General features: G+C 40.1%; 1 protein-coding gene across 1 annotated transcript in view; it reads right to left on the bottom strand.

Annotated features, from left to right (window-relative positions):
* Nucleotides 1-1,265: 1,265 nt before the first annotated feature.
* Nucleotides 1,266-18,183, bottom strand: part of LOC133639385 (uncharacterized) — a 28,799-nt gene continuing 11,881 nt past the window's right edge. The window contains exons 4-6 of the mRNA XM_062032653.1: nucleotides 12,800-12,872; nucleotides 11,013-11,294; nucleotides 1,266-5,455 (exon numbers count right to left, since the gene is read on the bottom strand). Of these exons, the coding sequence (XP_061888637.1) occupies nucleotides 4,089-5,455; nucleotides 11,013-11,294; nucleotides 12,800-12,872 (1,722 nt within the window). The 3' untranslated portion in view covers nucleotides 1,266-4,088. The remainder of the gene's footprint in view (nucleotides 5,456-11,012; nucleotides 11,295-12,799; nucleotides 12,873-18,183) is intronic.

Here is an 18,183-nt window from a genome sequence, read left to right as displayed (position 1 = left end):
TCCTTTGAGCAGATTGAGTTTCTGGAGCATCACATTTGTGGGGTCAATTAAACGCTCAAAATGGCCAGAAAAAGAGAACTTTCATCTGAAACTCGACAGTCTATTCTTGTTCTTAGAAATGAAGGCTATTCCACAAAATTGTTTGGGTGACCCCAAACTTTTGAACGGTAGTGTATATTGTGGCGTAGCCCAGGGATCAATATTGGGACCAAAATTGTTCAATCTGTTCATAAACGACATTTGTAAAGTTACAAAAGTCTTAAAGTTAGTACAATTAAATTTAAATTAATTAAATCAAACACACAGAAGCTAATAAAAAAAGAAGAGTCTTGATAAACATCTTAAACCCTATTTTTAAAAAAAAGACAATCTTATTCAGCTCATAGGTGAACCATAAATTATTTAAATATTTATTTATGAGAACTTTGTTTGTTTATGTATTTATTATTTACTTACTAATTGTATATTTATATATTTATGTACTGGTATGTAACAAATAGAGAACAAACGAATGGGTTAAAAACTGCTACTATACAAAAAAAAGGGGGTAGTATTAAATAAGCTTCGCTTCTTCCTTCTCCTTTTCAGACATGCTGTAATTAAACAACTATATACGTATATGTGATGTATTACATTGTGGTTGTATGCACGTTCAAAATAAGCAAACACCAACCAAAATATTTAACAATATTGTACTAATAAAAAGATAAAACATTATGAAGGAGGCATAAGTGCCACATTGGAAAGAGAAACAGTTTGAATGTTGAATGTCTGAAGAAGATATCACACTACCAATAATAACTCTCAAAATGTAATAAAGAATATACCTTTCAGTGTTTTTAATAAAGAAATATAAAACAATGAATAATATCAAAGTCTGTATGCAGCCCTCAATGGAAAAATGCCTCCTTAATATTAAACATTTACAAAAAATTATTTGTAATTTTTTTATTTATAAATTACAAAAATAATAACTCATACCATATACATTTGTCCATCCATCCATCCATTTTCTACTGCTTGTCCCTTTAGGGGTCGTTTGTATTTGTATTTTTTTTCAATATTATTTATCCATAATATGTGTAATATATTTTACTTTTTATACCGCATTTACAATTTTTAAAGAACAAAATCATTGTAATTATTTTGAAATAACCATTGATGTGATGCATTTATTTATTTCCATTAATCAAATCAAACTTTTTGTAGAAAGAACTGCATGTATATGTATATGCACAAACAAAGTCCGACACGAATAAACATATAAATGATATGCGAATACCTGAGCAATACTTTGTCTTTATTTTGGTACTTTATTTTTATACATCAATAAGGTTCCAAAGTTGTCTGAAAAAACAATGCACATCTAAAAAATTGTGTTAAGTGTGAGTGTAAACATTTAATTAGCTTGTTTCAATGCTTCCACCACCTAATGCAACATCTTCAACTGCCAGTTAACAACAGATGTTTGTATATTTGAACCTAAAACACAACATATATTCACTACTTACTTAATTTGAGATATTAGTATTAATTGTAGATATTTCTATTATTTCACATATTGGTTATATTAATGATTTTTTTTTATTTCTAACATGCCGTAATTTAAAGTCGATCACATGTTTGAACCATTAAAAAAATACATATTTTAGTTAAATAATATTGGCAAAATGGCAGTGTCTGTGTCTCCAATGGAATACTTCAAGGAAGTAGACTGTGTACTCCGTGTACTTAGTTCATGAGCGCGTGAATTTTGACGTTGCAATCCATTACTATTGTGCATTACTGGAAATTAGGATTTAAATATTTACTCTCCTTTCTTCTTCTCTTTACTACCGTATTTTTCGGACTATAAAGGCGCACTTAAAATCCTTTAATTTTCTCAAAACTCGACAGTGCGCCTTATAACCCGATGCGCCTAATGTACGGAATAATTCTGGTTGTGCTTACCCACCTCGAAGCTATTTTATTTGGTACATGGTGTAATGATAAGTGTGACCAGTAGATGGCAGTCACACATAAGAGATACGCCAAAACTTTAAATGTTCCATGGAGAATATAGAACATTACACACGGCGCTCAAAAATCTGTCAAAATGTTTTAGCACGACTTTGGTAAACTATGAATCCGCACCGCTTGATGGATTGTTGGTGCAGTAAACATACCAGTATTATTATGGTGTGTGTGTATAAGGACCGAAAAATGGCACCTATTAGCAGACATTATCGGGCGTTTTGTTTCGCAACATTATGCAAAATCAACTTTTTTTTACCTTCTGGTACCTGCTGATCTGTATTTGGGATCTGCATAAGTCCTGAATATGTGCGCACGTCCGCCTTTGTAGTCAGTGCCAACACCGTAGTTGATAAGCTTATTCTTTTTCTCTACCTTCTTGTTATGTGCCATTCATCTTCTGCTGTTGCCATTTCTGATATAAAGTTGTGTAAAGTTCTAACTTAAATCTTTCAGTAAACTAGCTATCAAAGCGCTGAAAACTGTAGTGGGTTTACATAATTCACCCACGGCACTTTAGTTATTAGAGGGTTCCGGACGGACGGTTTTTCACGGGACACATTTCCGGCGTTGTTGTTGCACTAGTGAGCCACGGATGAGGAGATGCTGCTCCGTTATTGATTGAAGTAAAGTGTGAATGTCATTAAAACAGTTAGCTCCATCGTTTGACACTTCTTCCACTCCCGTCTTTGCACGCTACACCGCTACAACAAAGATGACGGGGAGAAGACGCTGTCGAAGGTGAGCCACGTAAATAAGACCAGCGCATCCTGAAGCGACTGTCAGAAAGTGACTTGAAGATGGTCTGTAAAACATAATCTATGCAACATTTTGACCAAAGAACCACCATTACATGTTATGTAGACCACAAAGAAATGTTTTCAATGTAGAAAAAAATCATAATATGACCCCTTTAATGCGCTTTATAATACGGTGCAACTTTTGTATGAAAATACACCTGAATTGTCCCACTCATCGGCAGTGCGCCTTATAATCCGGTGCGCCCTATGGTCCAGACAATACGGTACTTGGCGGTGTCAACACACTTGTGCACTCAAAAGACTAAATGTGAGTAAGCAAGTGCTCCTCCAATTGAGATACAGCTCATGGCTACATAGTTGAAGGGAAGGGACTAATTTGAAGGAATGGCGGCTGATGACCAACTGATAATGATGGAAAGTAGTGAATGTAGAGGAGAAGGTAATTCATGTGATCGGTAAGTGGGCAACGACAGTAACATATTTGGGACAGCAGTACATTTACTAAAAGTACTACAGTGGTACTTTAACTTACGAGGACTTAACTTACGAGTATTTTGAGATACGAGGTGTCTCGACAAATTGCGAACACACTTCTCTTTCAAAATGCCAGCTTAAAGCTAGGGATGGAAATAACTTGGTTATCCAACCATTGGAAACCAAACCTTTAGCAGCAGTTCAGCTTCCACACCCTTCCAGCCAATGTCCTCCTCCAGCTGAGGCTTGCTCCTCAACCTGTAGCTCTCCTAAATGTGCACCTTTGAAGCAGTTCTGGGTCTAACTCTCCCTGCACATTGCCTGGAAAGCGTGCACTATTCTCTACTACAACACTGATTGTGAGAGTTAGCAAGCATAACAATAAATATCATCTTTTTCAACGCCATTACTCGCTATCTCAGCTTTACTGATCAAACTTCCCTCTTTGGTAACTTCGATTGTAGTACATGTTGGATTTAATGAGACTGGAAGACGGCAATCAGAACAAATTGATTTGAATTAATTAATTTAATAGGCAGGGCTGCTTTAAGATACGAGTGTTCTGAGTTACGAGCTTGGTCGTGAAACGCAATCTGCTGGTAAGTTGAGGTTCTACTGTACTTATTAAATTGTAGGCCTACTGACATAAGTAGTCCCTTTGAGACACAGCCAATGTCTTTACTGCAAAACGTGGTAAAACCAAGTTAACTTGTTAACATGGTAAAAAAAAAACAATCGGTGGTGGAAAAAAGAAGGTGTTCCAAAACTGACTGTACAAAAGCCTTTTCTCACATTGTACTTCCACAGAGGACTTCCTGTCTGCTTTCAGTCATCTTATCTTCACCTTTCCTCCCTGTTGTCAGTATTATCTTCACCTTCTTCCCCGGTTTCAGTCTTCTCTTCACTTTCCTCCTTGGTTTCAGTGGTCTTATCTTCACTTTCCTCCCAGGTTTCAGTCTTATCTTCACCTTCCTCCCTGCTTTCACTTGTCTTATCTTCACCGTCATCCCTGCTTTCATTTGTCTTATCTTCACCTTCATCCCTGCTTTCATTTGTCTTATCTTCACCTTCCTCCGTGCTTTCAGTCGTCTTATCTTCACCTTCCTCCGTGCTTTCAGTCGTCTTACCTTCACCTTCCTCCGTGCTTTCAGTCGTCTTATCTTCACCTTCCTCCGTGCTTTCAGTCGTCTTATCTTCACCTTCCTCTCTGCTTTCATTTGTCTTATCTTCACCTTCCTCTCTGCTTTCATTTGTCTTATCTTCACCTTCCTCCGTGCTTTCAGTCGTCTTATCTTCACCTTCCTCTCTGCTTTCATTTGTCTTATCTTCACCTTCCTCTCTGCTTTCAGTTGTCTTATCTTCACCTTCCTCTCTGCTTTCAGTTGTCTTATCTTCACCTTCCTCCCTGCTTTCAGTCATTGTATCTTTACCTTCCTCCGTGCTTTCAGTCTTATCTTCACCTTCCTCCCTGCTTTCAGTCGTCTCATCTTCACCTTCCTCCTTGCTTTCAGTCGTCTTATCTTCACCTTTCTCCCTGCTTTCATTTGTCTTATTTTCGCCTTCCTCAATGTTTTCTGACTGCAAACCAGCAGTAGGCATCACTTCTTCTGGGGGATCATTGTGGCAGTTAGACTCTGGAGTAGGTACTGGTTCAGAGACTGAAAGCACCTCAGTTTCTGGAACACCTTTTTCTTCAGAGGCACCCATTGTCTCCTCTACTGCAGTCTCTTCCACAGGCATCTCATCTTCATCCACCGGATCTGCAGGAGTGATATTTGTGTCTTCATGGGTGATGTTCTCCTTAGGATCATATTCAAGAGTCTGATCCCCAGCATAATTCTGTCCCATGTTCTCCACTGCTTCCGAAAAAGGTACAACTTCCTCTTCTTCAGCAGCTGGGTAAGAAGCTTCCTCTATCTCTTCTCCAGCCACTTTATCTTCTGTACCAGCCTTTTCTTCACCAGTAAGCCCTTCTGCAGGCACCAGCTCTTCCTCCTTCATGGCCACAGCTGACTCCTGGGTGTGTTCTTTAGTTCCCTCAAGGACTACAGGCTCTAACACTTCCAGCACAGACTCCAGGCCTGGTCTATCTTCTTCTATCTGCCGGACAGCTCTAACCAAACTGGATTCCCCGACAGAAGCTGCTGCAATTTCAACTGAAGAGCCAGCGAGACTTGTTACAGCTGTACGAAGATCTGGCACAGCCTCTGAGGGACACAAAGTGGACAACTTTAAATGAAACATGACATAGCTACACAAATTGCTAATTTAGGGCGGTAAATCAGAGGTCCTTAAAGACAGTTGCTTACCTCCTTATAAAAATACAAACAAACAGTGAGAGACATGTTGTAAAAGTTATAGATTAATTTGTATTTGATTGAGAAAAATCTTGCCCAAGTGGAGGAGTTCAAGTACTTCGGAGTCTTGTTCACGAGTGCCCCGGAGGGCACCGCCCTAGCGGCGACCCATCAGCGTTCCTGTTCTGACACTTTGTACAATGTATGTCTGCTTTTGAATGGGTTTGTGCTGAAAATGTAATTGTGTTGTACATTTTAAGTGCAATGACAATAAAGTGCTATCCTATCCTTAAGAGCTCCGTCACAAAAACAATTAAGGGGATAAAATGAGTTACTACAGTACATACAGACAAGTCACTAGAAGACATTAAAATGACACAAACACCAAACCCCGCTGTTTGGGTTTGTGGTGTAACAAAGATGAACCGGCGCACATGTAACTTTGCTGGTATGAACTTAACTGCTTCGGTTCAGATCCCAGCACAATGGTGACAGTGCAACTGCCAGGCTGGGAAACTGCATGACATTTTTCAAGGTGCAGTGTCAGTAAACATCCAATAGGTGGTACTAAAATACCACCTATACCATATCTCTTTTCTGTAAGTGACCCTAAAACTGATTCTTTTAGAACACTCAAGAGCTTAACCAGACATAGCAAATGAAACAAGGTAGGACCAGACAAGCTCTGCTTCTTCCCACTCCTTGATGGACATGAGCAAAAATGTGTGCTTTGAATCATTGCCACTGTAGCATTACCTCAATCTGCATGACAATAAAACACACACTCTCCTTTTATGACACCACCTCCCCCACATTCTGTTACTGTCCATGTGAATTTATAGATTCAGTGTGTGAGGAGGCCGTATCTGACGGCCATAAAGCGAGAGAGCAGGGAAATGAGATGATGATGATAACGGGACAGCTGCTCTTTCTGAAATCTGTGGAGATCCAGGGTCATATGGACTGCTGGGAAGCCCACTGGGAGTAGGCACAGGAGAAAAGATGCATCCCACCTCACCCTTAGCCATTTGACCTAGTGCCTGAACCCCATCGCCTTCAAATGCAGGCCCCTCTGAACCAGTCATCGCGTGTTGTGAAGGTATCGGTTCTGCCCTACGTATGTCAACATGGTTGCGACAATTGAGAGCCCTCCACCTCTACCAGATAGGACTGTGGAGCAAACTTCCGTACACACACTCCCCGTTACCAGATGCCTGTTCTGTCCCCAGACAGTGGTTTCATTCGAACTGCATTGCCCACAGCCAGTCCTTCGCTGTCTTGTCATAGATGATTTTAGAAACTCCTTTCCTGTGACGGAGTTTGTCTACTACATCAATAATGACCCGTGGCTTAAGAAGAGCAGGTGACACCCGCAAGGCTGACTTTAGACGCCGTGCCATCAGACCCTGGGCAGGACTCCTGTCCATTCCCTCCGTTGGGGTGTTTCGCCACTGTAAAATTGCTTTCCAGGCGTTCTTGCCTTCCCGAAGTGCTTTCTTGAATAGATTCTTTGCAATTTTAACAGCAGGCTCTGTCTTTCTGTTGGCCTTGGGATGCCTTTGTGAGGAGGTGATATGCTCAAACTCCCAGTCCACAGAAAACTGGCAGAAATGAGTACAAGCAAACTGGGACCCGTTGTCAGTTATAACCCTGTCCTGTTGCCCATACCGGCAAATTTAGCCTTGCATCATTTTATGGTAGTCTCTGCACTGATAATTACTCAAATCTGAGTATTTATCTACCAACATCAGAAAGTTCCCCACTGTGTTGAAACCGATCCAGGCTCACTATCTGCCAGAGGCGTATGGGAAGTTCATGGCTCAGCATTGTTTCTTTCTGCTGCTCTATAGCATACTCGTTGCATGTTGTACACTTCATGCGTTTCATTTGTTTACTTTATCAGTCCCCAAGGGGGAATTCTGATTTTCAGCACAATCCCATTCAAGAGCAACGTACATTACAGAGATGGCTGACGGGTCAGCCAATTTCCGGCACCCCTTAGAAAGGTGTGAAAAAGGTAAATGCTGTGGGGGCGGGAGGTGGATGAATTTTAAAAAAGGGTCGGGGTATGGGGGTCCAGACTGAGGCCAAGAAAAAAACTAATTAGCCATAAGCACAAACATGTTACATAGAATCCACACCACTTGCAACATAGGGGAGGGTGTGAGGGCTACTTAATGACAAAGTCCTCTCCATTCCAGGCCAATATAACACAACAGCCCTGCTCAGAGTGTCACTCATAAACAATTCCAGCCCTGGTTTATAGACAACTCGCAGGTTGTAGCTCTGTAGAGCCAGTAGCATGCTCTGCATTATAAATGTCAGACTCCACATTTGCATTATGGTCTCATGCCTCTTCCTCACTGTCACCGCAAGATGTCGTCCACTATAGGCTCCACACCTTCAAGCCCTGCCAACAGCTCATGCTGCTTCCTCTGATAGACCTCCGGAGCCACTGACACACCAAATAAAAGTTTCTATCATCTCTTTCGGCCCCAGGATGTCCAAAGGGTGGTCGTGAGGCTACGGACTTCATTCAGCTTACACTGCAGAACAGCATCTCTTGCATCAACCAGTGTGAAAACTTAGGCTTTGGGCAGCTTGTAAAGCACATCCTCCAGCATGGGTATGATGTGAGAAGTTCACTTGACGGTTGAGATGGTGAGGCTGTAAACATGCACAGCTTTTCTGGTCTTTTGACGATGACCATGTTGTTTATCCAGTCTGTGGGCTCACTGACGGATGTCATATAGCCTTCCGATTTATCGGTCTAGCTGAGCCTTCACAGTCCTTCATGGCTACAGGGACATTGACTGTACCAGCTGAACTGCTGGATCCAGTTTAAAGTGAACTTCGCCAGGCAGGTCCCCCACCGGACTCATGAAGACATCATGTAAGGACTGTATTTCTGGAGGGAGGCTGGGTGAGGCTGTTGTTCCCTGTGTTGAGATCCTCTGGGATGGTGAAGTGTATGAGCCCCATCTCTTCATACATGGTGACTGAGTTCACAACTTCAAACTCCAGTTTGTATTTGCAACCCCGCACCACACAATCCCTATTAAAGCCTAGTGATGGCAACCCGTGGTCTGAATACAGTATTAGTGTGCTGCTTTGTTTTAGTTTTTCTCCCGGAGCCAGCCTCTTCTTGTCTCTGACACTCATGACGTTACAGGTAGCTCCCGAATCAAGCTGCCATCTGTCATTTTCCATTCAACCGAAGATTAACAAACCATTTTTTGCCTTTTGTCCTCACTGCTCCAACACATCGTTTATTTCCATCACTGCTTTTTCTTTGTCAACAATCAGTCCCTCGAATATGTGGATTTTTCCATCTTTTCTCCTGGCTTTTTTGCACACTCTTGCAAAACGATGAGCTGTGGCACAAGCATCACAATTCTTGCCAAATGCTGGGCAGTGTTCCTTTCCCCACTCATGTAATGTGCCACAGTACTTACCGTGGAGTGACTCTCAACCTGTGACTCATTTTCTCTGCCGTGATAGCTTGTCTTGTGAATGTTTCTTTTCCTACGGTGTTGACATTGTCCAAGTACGATTCCCCCATAGAGCTCAGCTGCCTCAACAGTCCTTTTCCTTCAGAAGCCGTCTGCTTGTGCTCTCATTAGCAAAGCCGATAGCTATTCTGTCTCCGATTAATTCTTCTCGTAAGGCACCTTATTAACAGGTAGCAGCTTTCTCTCGGAGTCAAATCACAAACCTGTTTGCAGGATATGTAGCGCTTGTATATATCACATTTTTTGCAGGTCTAAATACCTGTTCCAGTGAGTTCAGGATAATGGTCATATCCGTCAGTCAAGTTGTGTTTGTAGACATGTCGACACTGCGCTCCCATAACATTCCTCAATGTCACCGCCTGGACCTCCTTGGGCTTGGTCACTAGCTCCGTTGCCAAAGCATAATCCTCATATCCTGCTGGGAAGATGTCCCAATTCGCACTGAAATTGCCACAGAGTATGTTCGCGGCCATGGCTATTTCCTGGCGCAGGCATCTTCAGTTACATCATACCAACTCACTTGGCGACTCAAGGCACCAGATTACGTCCACTTCTGACACCATGTTGGGGTTTGTGGTGGAACAAAGACCGTAAAGCTTCCATGAACTTAACTGCTTCGGTTTAGATCTCAGCACAATTGCGATGGCTCAACTTGCCAGGCATACTGTGGGAAACTGCTTGACATTTCTCAAGTTGCAGTGTCAGTAATCATCCGATAGGTGGTACTATAATACCACCTATAACACCCACTTTCACCACTGACATGATGTGAACCTCAGCACAAGCACAGACTGGTGGGAAGTAATTAATTACAGTATTTATTGAGCAGAAGGAGATCAGAGTTTGTCAACAAAAAAGAAGACTGATAACCCAAATAAAAGTGGTTGCTTATGTTTACCAAGCTTACATACCCTAACAAGTTGTCGTCTCTTTGTACTTATTCCTGTACAGGCCAAAAGTTTGGACACACCTTCTCATTTCAATGCGTTTTCTTAATTTTCATGACTATTTACATTGTAGATTGTCACTGAAGGCATCACAACTATGACATCTGTGAAGTGAAAACCATTTCAGGTGACTACCTCTTAAAGCTCATTGAGAGAATGCCAAGAGTGTGCAAAGCAGTAATCAGAGCAAAGGGTGGCTATTTTGAAGAAACTAGCATATAATTTATTTTTCAGTTATTTTACTTTTTTTTGTTAAGTACATAACTCCACATGTGTTTATTCATAGTTTTGATGCCTTCAGTGACAATCTACAATGTAAATAGTCATGAAAATAAAGAAAACCCATTGAATGAGAAAGTATGTCCAAACCTTTGGCCTGTACTGTGTATATTCTACGCAACTGAATTCATGAAACAGGCTAAAATCTGCTAGGTTATTAAAATGTTTGTCATAGGTGACAAAGAGGCCTTCTGAAATGGTTAGTTTCTTCTCATCTTTATTTGATTATTATAGCGACATAACTAAAATCGTATTGATGACCTAAAAATAAAACTTAAAAATTACTAAATCATGTTAGTACATGTAAAAAAAAATTAAAAAGTCGGTTAATCTTTAAAAAAAATAAAGAAGGAAAAGAAAGATAAGCAGTACCTAAGTGAAACAATGCTTTCCCTGCCCTGTACACGCCTGTGATTTAACACACTTTTATTACTGCGCTGGTGAGGAAAACTCCCATAAAAGTAACCTAATTTGAAGTTTAAAGCGTGGATCTGAATGAATAGGTGGGGGGTGTCATGTGAAGGAAGACTCCAAAGAATTAGACTGATGGACTCCAAACTAGTTTTCATCGAAAGACACAAAGATTGCTTCGGTTGGGGTCCATGAGCCTGTTTCCTGGGTGAAGAGGTGGGAGTGTGCACATCTAACTTCTGTCTAACCACCACACGCTTCATGCAGACATGTCTGCAGCAGGACCAGGAGGGAGGGCCTCATCCACTACTGATGTACCCGCACTCTCAGCTGAAGGGGCCTCTGTCGGGGTCTCCACCTCATCTGTGACGAGGGTTTCTTCAACTACTTCCTCCAAAGCCACAGTCTCTTCTGCAGCGGCCTCCTCCTCCTCAGTGGAGAGGACCTCAGAGACCTCACCAGCGTCTACTTTAGGTGCTGCGCTCTCATCAACAGGCTCAACAGCGCCCTCTGCAGGAGCGGCGATGGACTCTGCGACCGCTTCGGAAGCCAGCACCTGCTGCTCGACTGGGATGACTTCAGGTGCAGCCTCTTCATCAGCTGACCAAGGTACAGAGTTGGAGAAGAGAAGAGAATAAGATAAATGACAACTTGGGCTGTGTCTCAATTTACACACTATTTAATTGCATAAGTGAGTTCAACACAGACAAGTAAGACAATATGATTTGCACTGTCAGGACATAGATGTGACACACTATTGGAGGGTAAAAGGCCTTTGGTGTAACAGATTTTCCGGACTATAAGGCGTAATCCTTTTTTTCCCCTCAAAACTCGACAGTGCGCCTTATAACCCAATGCGCCTAATGAATAATTCTGGTTTTGCTGACCAACCTTGAAGCAATTTTATTTGGAACATGGTAAAGATAAGTGTGACCAGTAGATGGCAGTCACACATAAGAGATACATGTAGACTGCAATATGATGGCAGTCAAACATAAGAGATACGTGTAGACTGCAATATGTATCAAGTAAACAACACCAACATTGTATATGTTCCATTGAAAATATAGTACATTACACACGGCGCTCAAAAATCTATAAAAATGTTTTAGTACAACTTTGGTAAGCTATAAAGCCACAGCGCTTGATGGATTGTACTGTGCTTCAACATACGAGTATTATTATGGTGTGTGTATAAGGTAAGACATTATCTGGCGTTTTGTTTTGCAATATTATGTAAAAGTAATTTTTTTTACCTTCTGGTACCTGCTGATGTGTATTTGGGATCTGCATAAGTCCTAAAAATTTGCGCACCTCCGCCTTTGAAGTCCGTGCTGACACCGTAGTCGATAATCTTCTTCTTTTTCTCTATCTTCTTGTTATGGGACATTCATCCTCCACTGTTGCCATTTGTAATATAAAGTAGTGTAAAGTTCTTACTTAAATCTGTCAGTAAACTTGCCATGAAAGCGCTAAAACATACCGGTGTGGTGAGTTTACATTATTCACCCAAGAAACTTTAGTTATTTGAGAGTTCCGGTCGGACGGTTTTTCACGGGACACATTTCCGGCGGATGAGGAGATGCTGCTCCGTTACTGATTGAAGTAAAGTGTGAATGTCATTAAAACAGTTAGCTCCATCTTTTGACACTTCTTCAACTCCCGTCCTTGCACGCTACACCACTACAACAAAGATGACGGGGAGAAGACGCTGTCGAAGGTGAGCCACGTAAATAACAACAAAAATCTATGCAACATTTTGACCAAAGAACCACCATTACATGTTATGTAGACCACAAGGAAGTGTTTTACGTTTAGAAAAAAAAAATAATAATATGACCCCTTTAATGCGCCTTATAATCAGGTGTGCTTTATATATGAAAAAAGATCAAGAATAGACCATTCATCGGCAGTGGGCCTTATAATCCGGTGCGCCCTATGGTCCGGAAAACACGGTACATGGAAAAAGTTTTAGATTTTTGAGTTCAGCTCATGAAAACTGGGAACGTTTATATATTTGTTGAGTAAGTAGTGTAGTTATCATTCTAGTTTGTTATGAAGTCGCCACAATCAACAGACTTACAACAGTGTGTGTGTGGGCTGACCTTTTGCTGTGGAGCCCATGTTGGCGAGTCTGTCCTCATACCGCTCAATATCACCATTGACAGTCTTGTAGGCCTGACAAATAGACAGCAGATTGAAAGCACATTTATATTTTGCCTTATGGCACACGATATATTTTGATTAAAATGCTTAAAGTAGCAGTAGAACGGAAAAACAAGTTCACTTTATATGCTTTATTTTGTTTCATGTATCCATTAAACCAGGTTTTATCCGGCCCGTGGGATGAGTTTGCTAAGTATAAAAATGAGACGAAATTTTTGAATGAAAGAAACTGCTGTTCTAAATGTGTCCACTATATGTCACAATAGCAATTCTTTGTATCTTTATAGATGATGCTACATATGTACAAAAAAATAAACCACATGATGTTAGTGCACCAGTCGAGGAAAATGAGCAAACTACATAAATAACATACTGTAATTTGATTTTGATATACTTTTTTTATCTTGATAGATTGAAAATGAACACCAATGAGTTGACTGATGAACATTATCACATCATTTATTCAGAAAGTATAAATAACGACAAATAAAGATAGAATACTATTAACCGCAACATGTAAGTGTAAAAAAAAACAAAAAAACGTGCTTGTTCTATTTTTAAACAGAGAAAACAATCTGAAGTTGTCGTTATTTTTAAGTTATCGTGCCGTGATTTTACCAGTCCGGCTCACTTAGATAGACGTAGATTTTTCTCCGTGTGGCCCCCCCTCTAAAATGAGTTTGACACCCCTGCATTAAACTATATCCAATTGTATTTCCAACCTGCCAAGTATGTGAAAATACTGTCTAAACATCACAAAATGCCACAATTTCAGACGGCCATTTTGAATATTACGCTCCAAATGTCTTCAACAATTTCCGCAGATTTTGGGGTGTGATGATGTCACGATGGGAACGCTTCTGCACTCTGACCATATTAGAAGATCAGTCGTATTAGAAATATGCAAAAATTAGAAAGCGATGTGCTACTAGTAAACGTTAGTAAAATGTTTGTTTGAACATTTGATTTGTTTGAGAAAGTGTCTGCGATGCAATCGAGTTTATTCTCTACTATATTAGTAATGTTTGATAGCAGAACTAAACGTACAAAAAGGACAACAGATGGCATTAGTTTGTGTTGTTTTGTGGTTGCTATGTGTAAATATACTTACGACCTGGTTGTGCAAATAAACTAACGTTCTGTTAAGTCCTAGTAATAAATATTGTGATTGTTGGTTCAATCCACCCTATTTTTGTTGTTGATTTTCAGTTGGTGTTGGGCAGAAAAGTGCTTTATTTGACACTAATGACCACATTATAGCGTCTTTCGTAATATGTTTGTTAGCATCAAGAAAATATCCTCAATAGTATTGATACAGTAGATGAATAAATCTCTCGTGGGCTCAACAGCTTACACTGAATCTTGATATCGCTAGCAAAGATTCATGCTGAACAACGGGGACATCCATAGCGAAATAATGAAACAAAATATGAACTTTACAGCATAAAAACAACTGCAGACATGAGACTAAAGTTAAAGTTAAAGTACCCATGATTGTCACACACACACACACACACACACACACACACACACACACACACACACACACACACACACACACACACACACACACACACACACACACACACACACACACACACACACACACACACACACACACACACACACACACACACACACACACACACACACACACACACGAGGTGTGGTGAAATGTGTCTTCTGCATTTGACCCATCACCTTGTTCAACCCCTGGCAGGTGAGGAGGGCAGTGAGCAGCAGCAGTGGCCGCGCCCGGGAATCATTTTTGACCCCCAATTCCAACCCTTGATGCTGAGTGCCAAGCAGGGAGGTAATGTATCCCATTTTTATAGTCTTTGGTATGACTCGGCCGGGGTTTGAACTCACAACCTACCGATCTCAGGGCGGACCCTCTAACCACTAGGCCACTGAGTAGGCAAACAATAACTGCAATAACTAAAATAAACTGCAAATAAACTTATCCTTACTTTCAGTCCAACTTTGTCTTTCACGGGTTAATGTTTAATTTGTGGACCCCTCAGATCTGAAGACATGATGTACCTCCAATCTTCCATCCATCCATTTTCTACCGCTTGTCCCTTTCGGGGCCCTGCGATGAGGTGGCGACTTGTCCAGGGTGTACCCCGCCTTACGCCCGAATGCAGCTGAGATAGCCTCCAATCTTTTCATCTCTAAATACCGTGAGTGTCAAATGAAGTGAAGTTGTGGCGAGGGGTAACGTTTTGCTGATAAATAGTTGAAATCATTAAAAAAATGATTTTCCTAAGAGTGTTTAAATCCACTCCATCCCATTTTAAATATTTTTTTCCTCTAAACCTTTCAAAGTACTCCCAAATCTGCATGGATTCAGGTATGTAAACAGTAGCCTAATGGGGCTTTAGAACATCGCGTGAAACCCACAAGTGCCCAAATGTGCCTCTAGGTCATGTGACCCATAGGAGGATTTAGAAGTTGTTCATCTGTGACATATGGAGAGAAAGACACGACAACTGAAGACATTATCTGCAGACAACAAATTTTCCTTCTAACACTTCATGTGGATATTTATTTTTGGTCTAAATGGGAAGATATGGACATCCTATCAGTTATCATCGAAGTAAGAGCAGACATCGTACAGTAAGCTATTGTTTTCTTATGTTCATAGTTTGTATTCATTGTTGAGCACATCAATCAATCATCCATCCATTTTCTACCGCTTATTCCCTTCGGGGTCGCGGGGGGCGCTGGAGCCTATCTCAGCTACAATCGGGCGGAAGGCGGGGTACACCCTGGACAATTCGCCACCTCAATCAGAGTTTATTTGTATAGCCCTTAATCACAAGTGTCTCAAAGGGCTGCACAAGCCACAGCGACATCCTCATGATTCACTAAAGCTGGATCTGTTTAGCACACAGCTTCTAAAACTTGTAGCTCAACCTTAGGCTAACAAATAGAACGTTTTGGATCATTATTTGTCCCAAAGTCACCGTTGTTGACTCTTACAAAATCTGCATGATTAGCAGTGCTGTTGGTGGGGAAGGGATCTGCGGTTCCTAACGCTACGTCACAGATCACGTGACCGGCTTGCTCATTATCTCTCAAAATGAGAGATAAATCATATCGATTTACTCGCAAACTCTAAGTTTTTTGGTGTCATACATCAGATTTGTATGATAATAGCTTCAATATAGAGGCCACTTGTTTTCCATTCTATTGTTACTTTAAAAGCAACAGCAGACACACAAGCAAACACAATGTATGCTCAAAATGTATGAATAGGGATGTACGGTATAGTACCGCGATACTAATGAACCATATTCGGTACTATACCGCCTCTAAAACGTATCAGTATGTATGTATGTATATATATATATATATATATATATATATATATATATATATATATATATATATATATATATATATATATATATACACACAGGTATATATATTAGGGCTGCAACCAACGATTAATTTGATAATCGATTAATCTGTCGATTATTACTTCGATTAATAATCGGATAAAAGAGACAAACTACATTTCTATCCTTTCCAGTATTTTATTGAAAAAAAACAGCATACTGGCACCATGTTGTGGACATTGGGGGTGCAGCATACACCAATAATAACACAGAAATGTAACTCATCAGAACTGAATCAGATATTGTACACGTTTCTGTTGTGAATAATAAAGGATTCATTTTAGCCTGCCTCTGAATAATAGCATGAAATATTCCAGCACCTTCATAACGTTTAGTTATACTAAAGCGTCACTCAAATCTAAATATATTTATATAGCTTTATCAGCCCGGCTACATTGATCCATTATGAAACCAACCTGAGATATTTCTGTCCGTTACGTTTATTTCGAAATTGGTAACAGTGCGTTTTCTCTCTCAAAACGGAGTCAAATGTGCCGGAGACACATTATCAGCCCCGCGTTGCAACAAAGGCATAACTTTAACGTTACTCACAAAAAAGCTGAACTCATGAATGCTTGTTGCCACTATGGACTTAAAAAGTTACGTACTGTGAGTTGTTCCCTTCATCCATGGCTCCATCATGTTTCCTTTTCAGGTGCTCCTGAAGCAATGTTGTACTTCCGTGCCATTTTGCAGGAAACGGTCTTCTTTGAAGTCTTTAAAGTAAAGTGTTCCCACACTTTTGACGACTTAGGTCGTACACTTTTCTCCATTGAAGCAATAACCTCAAGATGTTTCTCCGCTAAACTATCGGTAGTGTTTTCCTGCGCCATTTTTCGAATTTTTCCAGCAAAGGAGACGCCGTCGTCACGTGAGCTGCACATGACACATCATTGGCTAGCTTACGCCACCTCATGAGACGTAGCCTAACCGCCGCCCTGGCGCTGTTTTGTACTGTTTTTGTACTTATTTTGATTATTGTTTCTCAGCTGTTTGTAAATATTGCAGTTTATAAATAAAGGTTTATAAAAAAAATAAATAAATAAAAATAAAAATCACCACAAAAAAAAAAAAAAAAAAAAAAAAAAAAAGCCTCCGCGCATGCGCATAGCTCCAACGAATCGATGACTAAATTAATCGCCAACTATTTTGGTAATCGATTTTAATCGATTAGTTGTTGCAGCCCTAATATATATATATATATATATATATATATATATATATATATATATATATATATATATATATATATATATATATATATATATATATATATATATATATATATATATATATATATATATATATATATATAAACACAAAACGTTGTGGTATAGATGACTAAGTATATTATTATTAAATTATTTATTTAAATACTTGAGATTTTTCTCCTTATATTCCGAAATGTTTTCTCATTTTTACGGTCGTTTGTTAGATAGATAGATATGTTAGTATTCGCAAATACACAATTTAAAAAAATGTAGCGGACACGTTAGTTATATTTGCACAGGTCGTGAGTTCATACCAAAGACTATAAAAATGGGACCCATTACCTCCCTGCTTGACAATTAGCATCAAGGGTTGGAATTGGGGGTTAAATCACCAAAAATGATTCCCGGGCGCGGCCACCGCTGCTGCTCACTGCTTCCCTCATCTCCCAGGGGGTGATCAAGGGTGATGGGTCAAATGCAGAGAATAATTTTGCCACACCTAGTGTGTGTGAGTGTGACAATCATGGGTACTTTAGCTTTAACTTAACAAGGTATCGGTATCGCTGATACCAGCCTGTATTTTACTCATCAGATCAGACAAAAATTTGTGGAATTGGACATCACTGCTAATTGTTGTTTTATTTAAATCTTAAATATGCGTATCGTATGTTTATATATCATATCTGCTGATGTAGTTCTGTTGCAGCT

Source organism: Entelurus aequoreus, linkage group LG22 (genome assembly GCF_033978785.1).
Source record: "Entelurus aequoreus isolate RoL-2023_Sb linkage group LG22, RoL_Eaeq_v1.1, whole genome shotgun sequence".
NCBI lineage: Eukaryota > Metazoa > Chordata > Actinopteri > Syngnathiformes > Syngnathidae > Entelurus > Entelurus aequoreus.
Note: the sequence above shows the minus strand (reverse complement) of the source record. Positions and strands in the feature narration are given on the sequence as shown.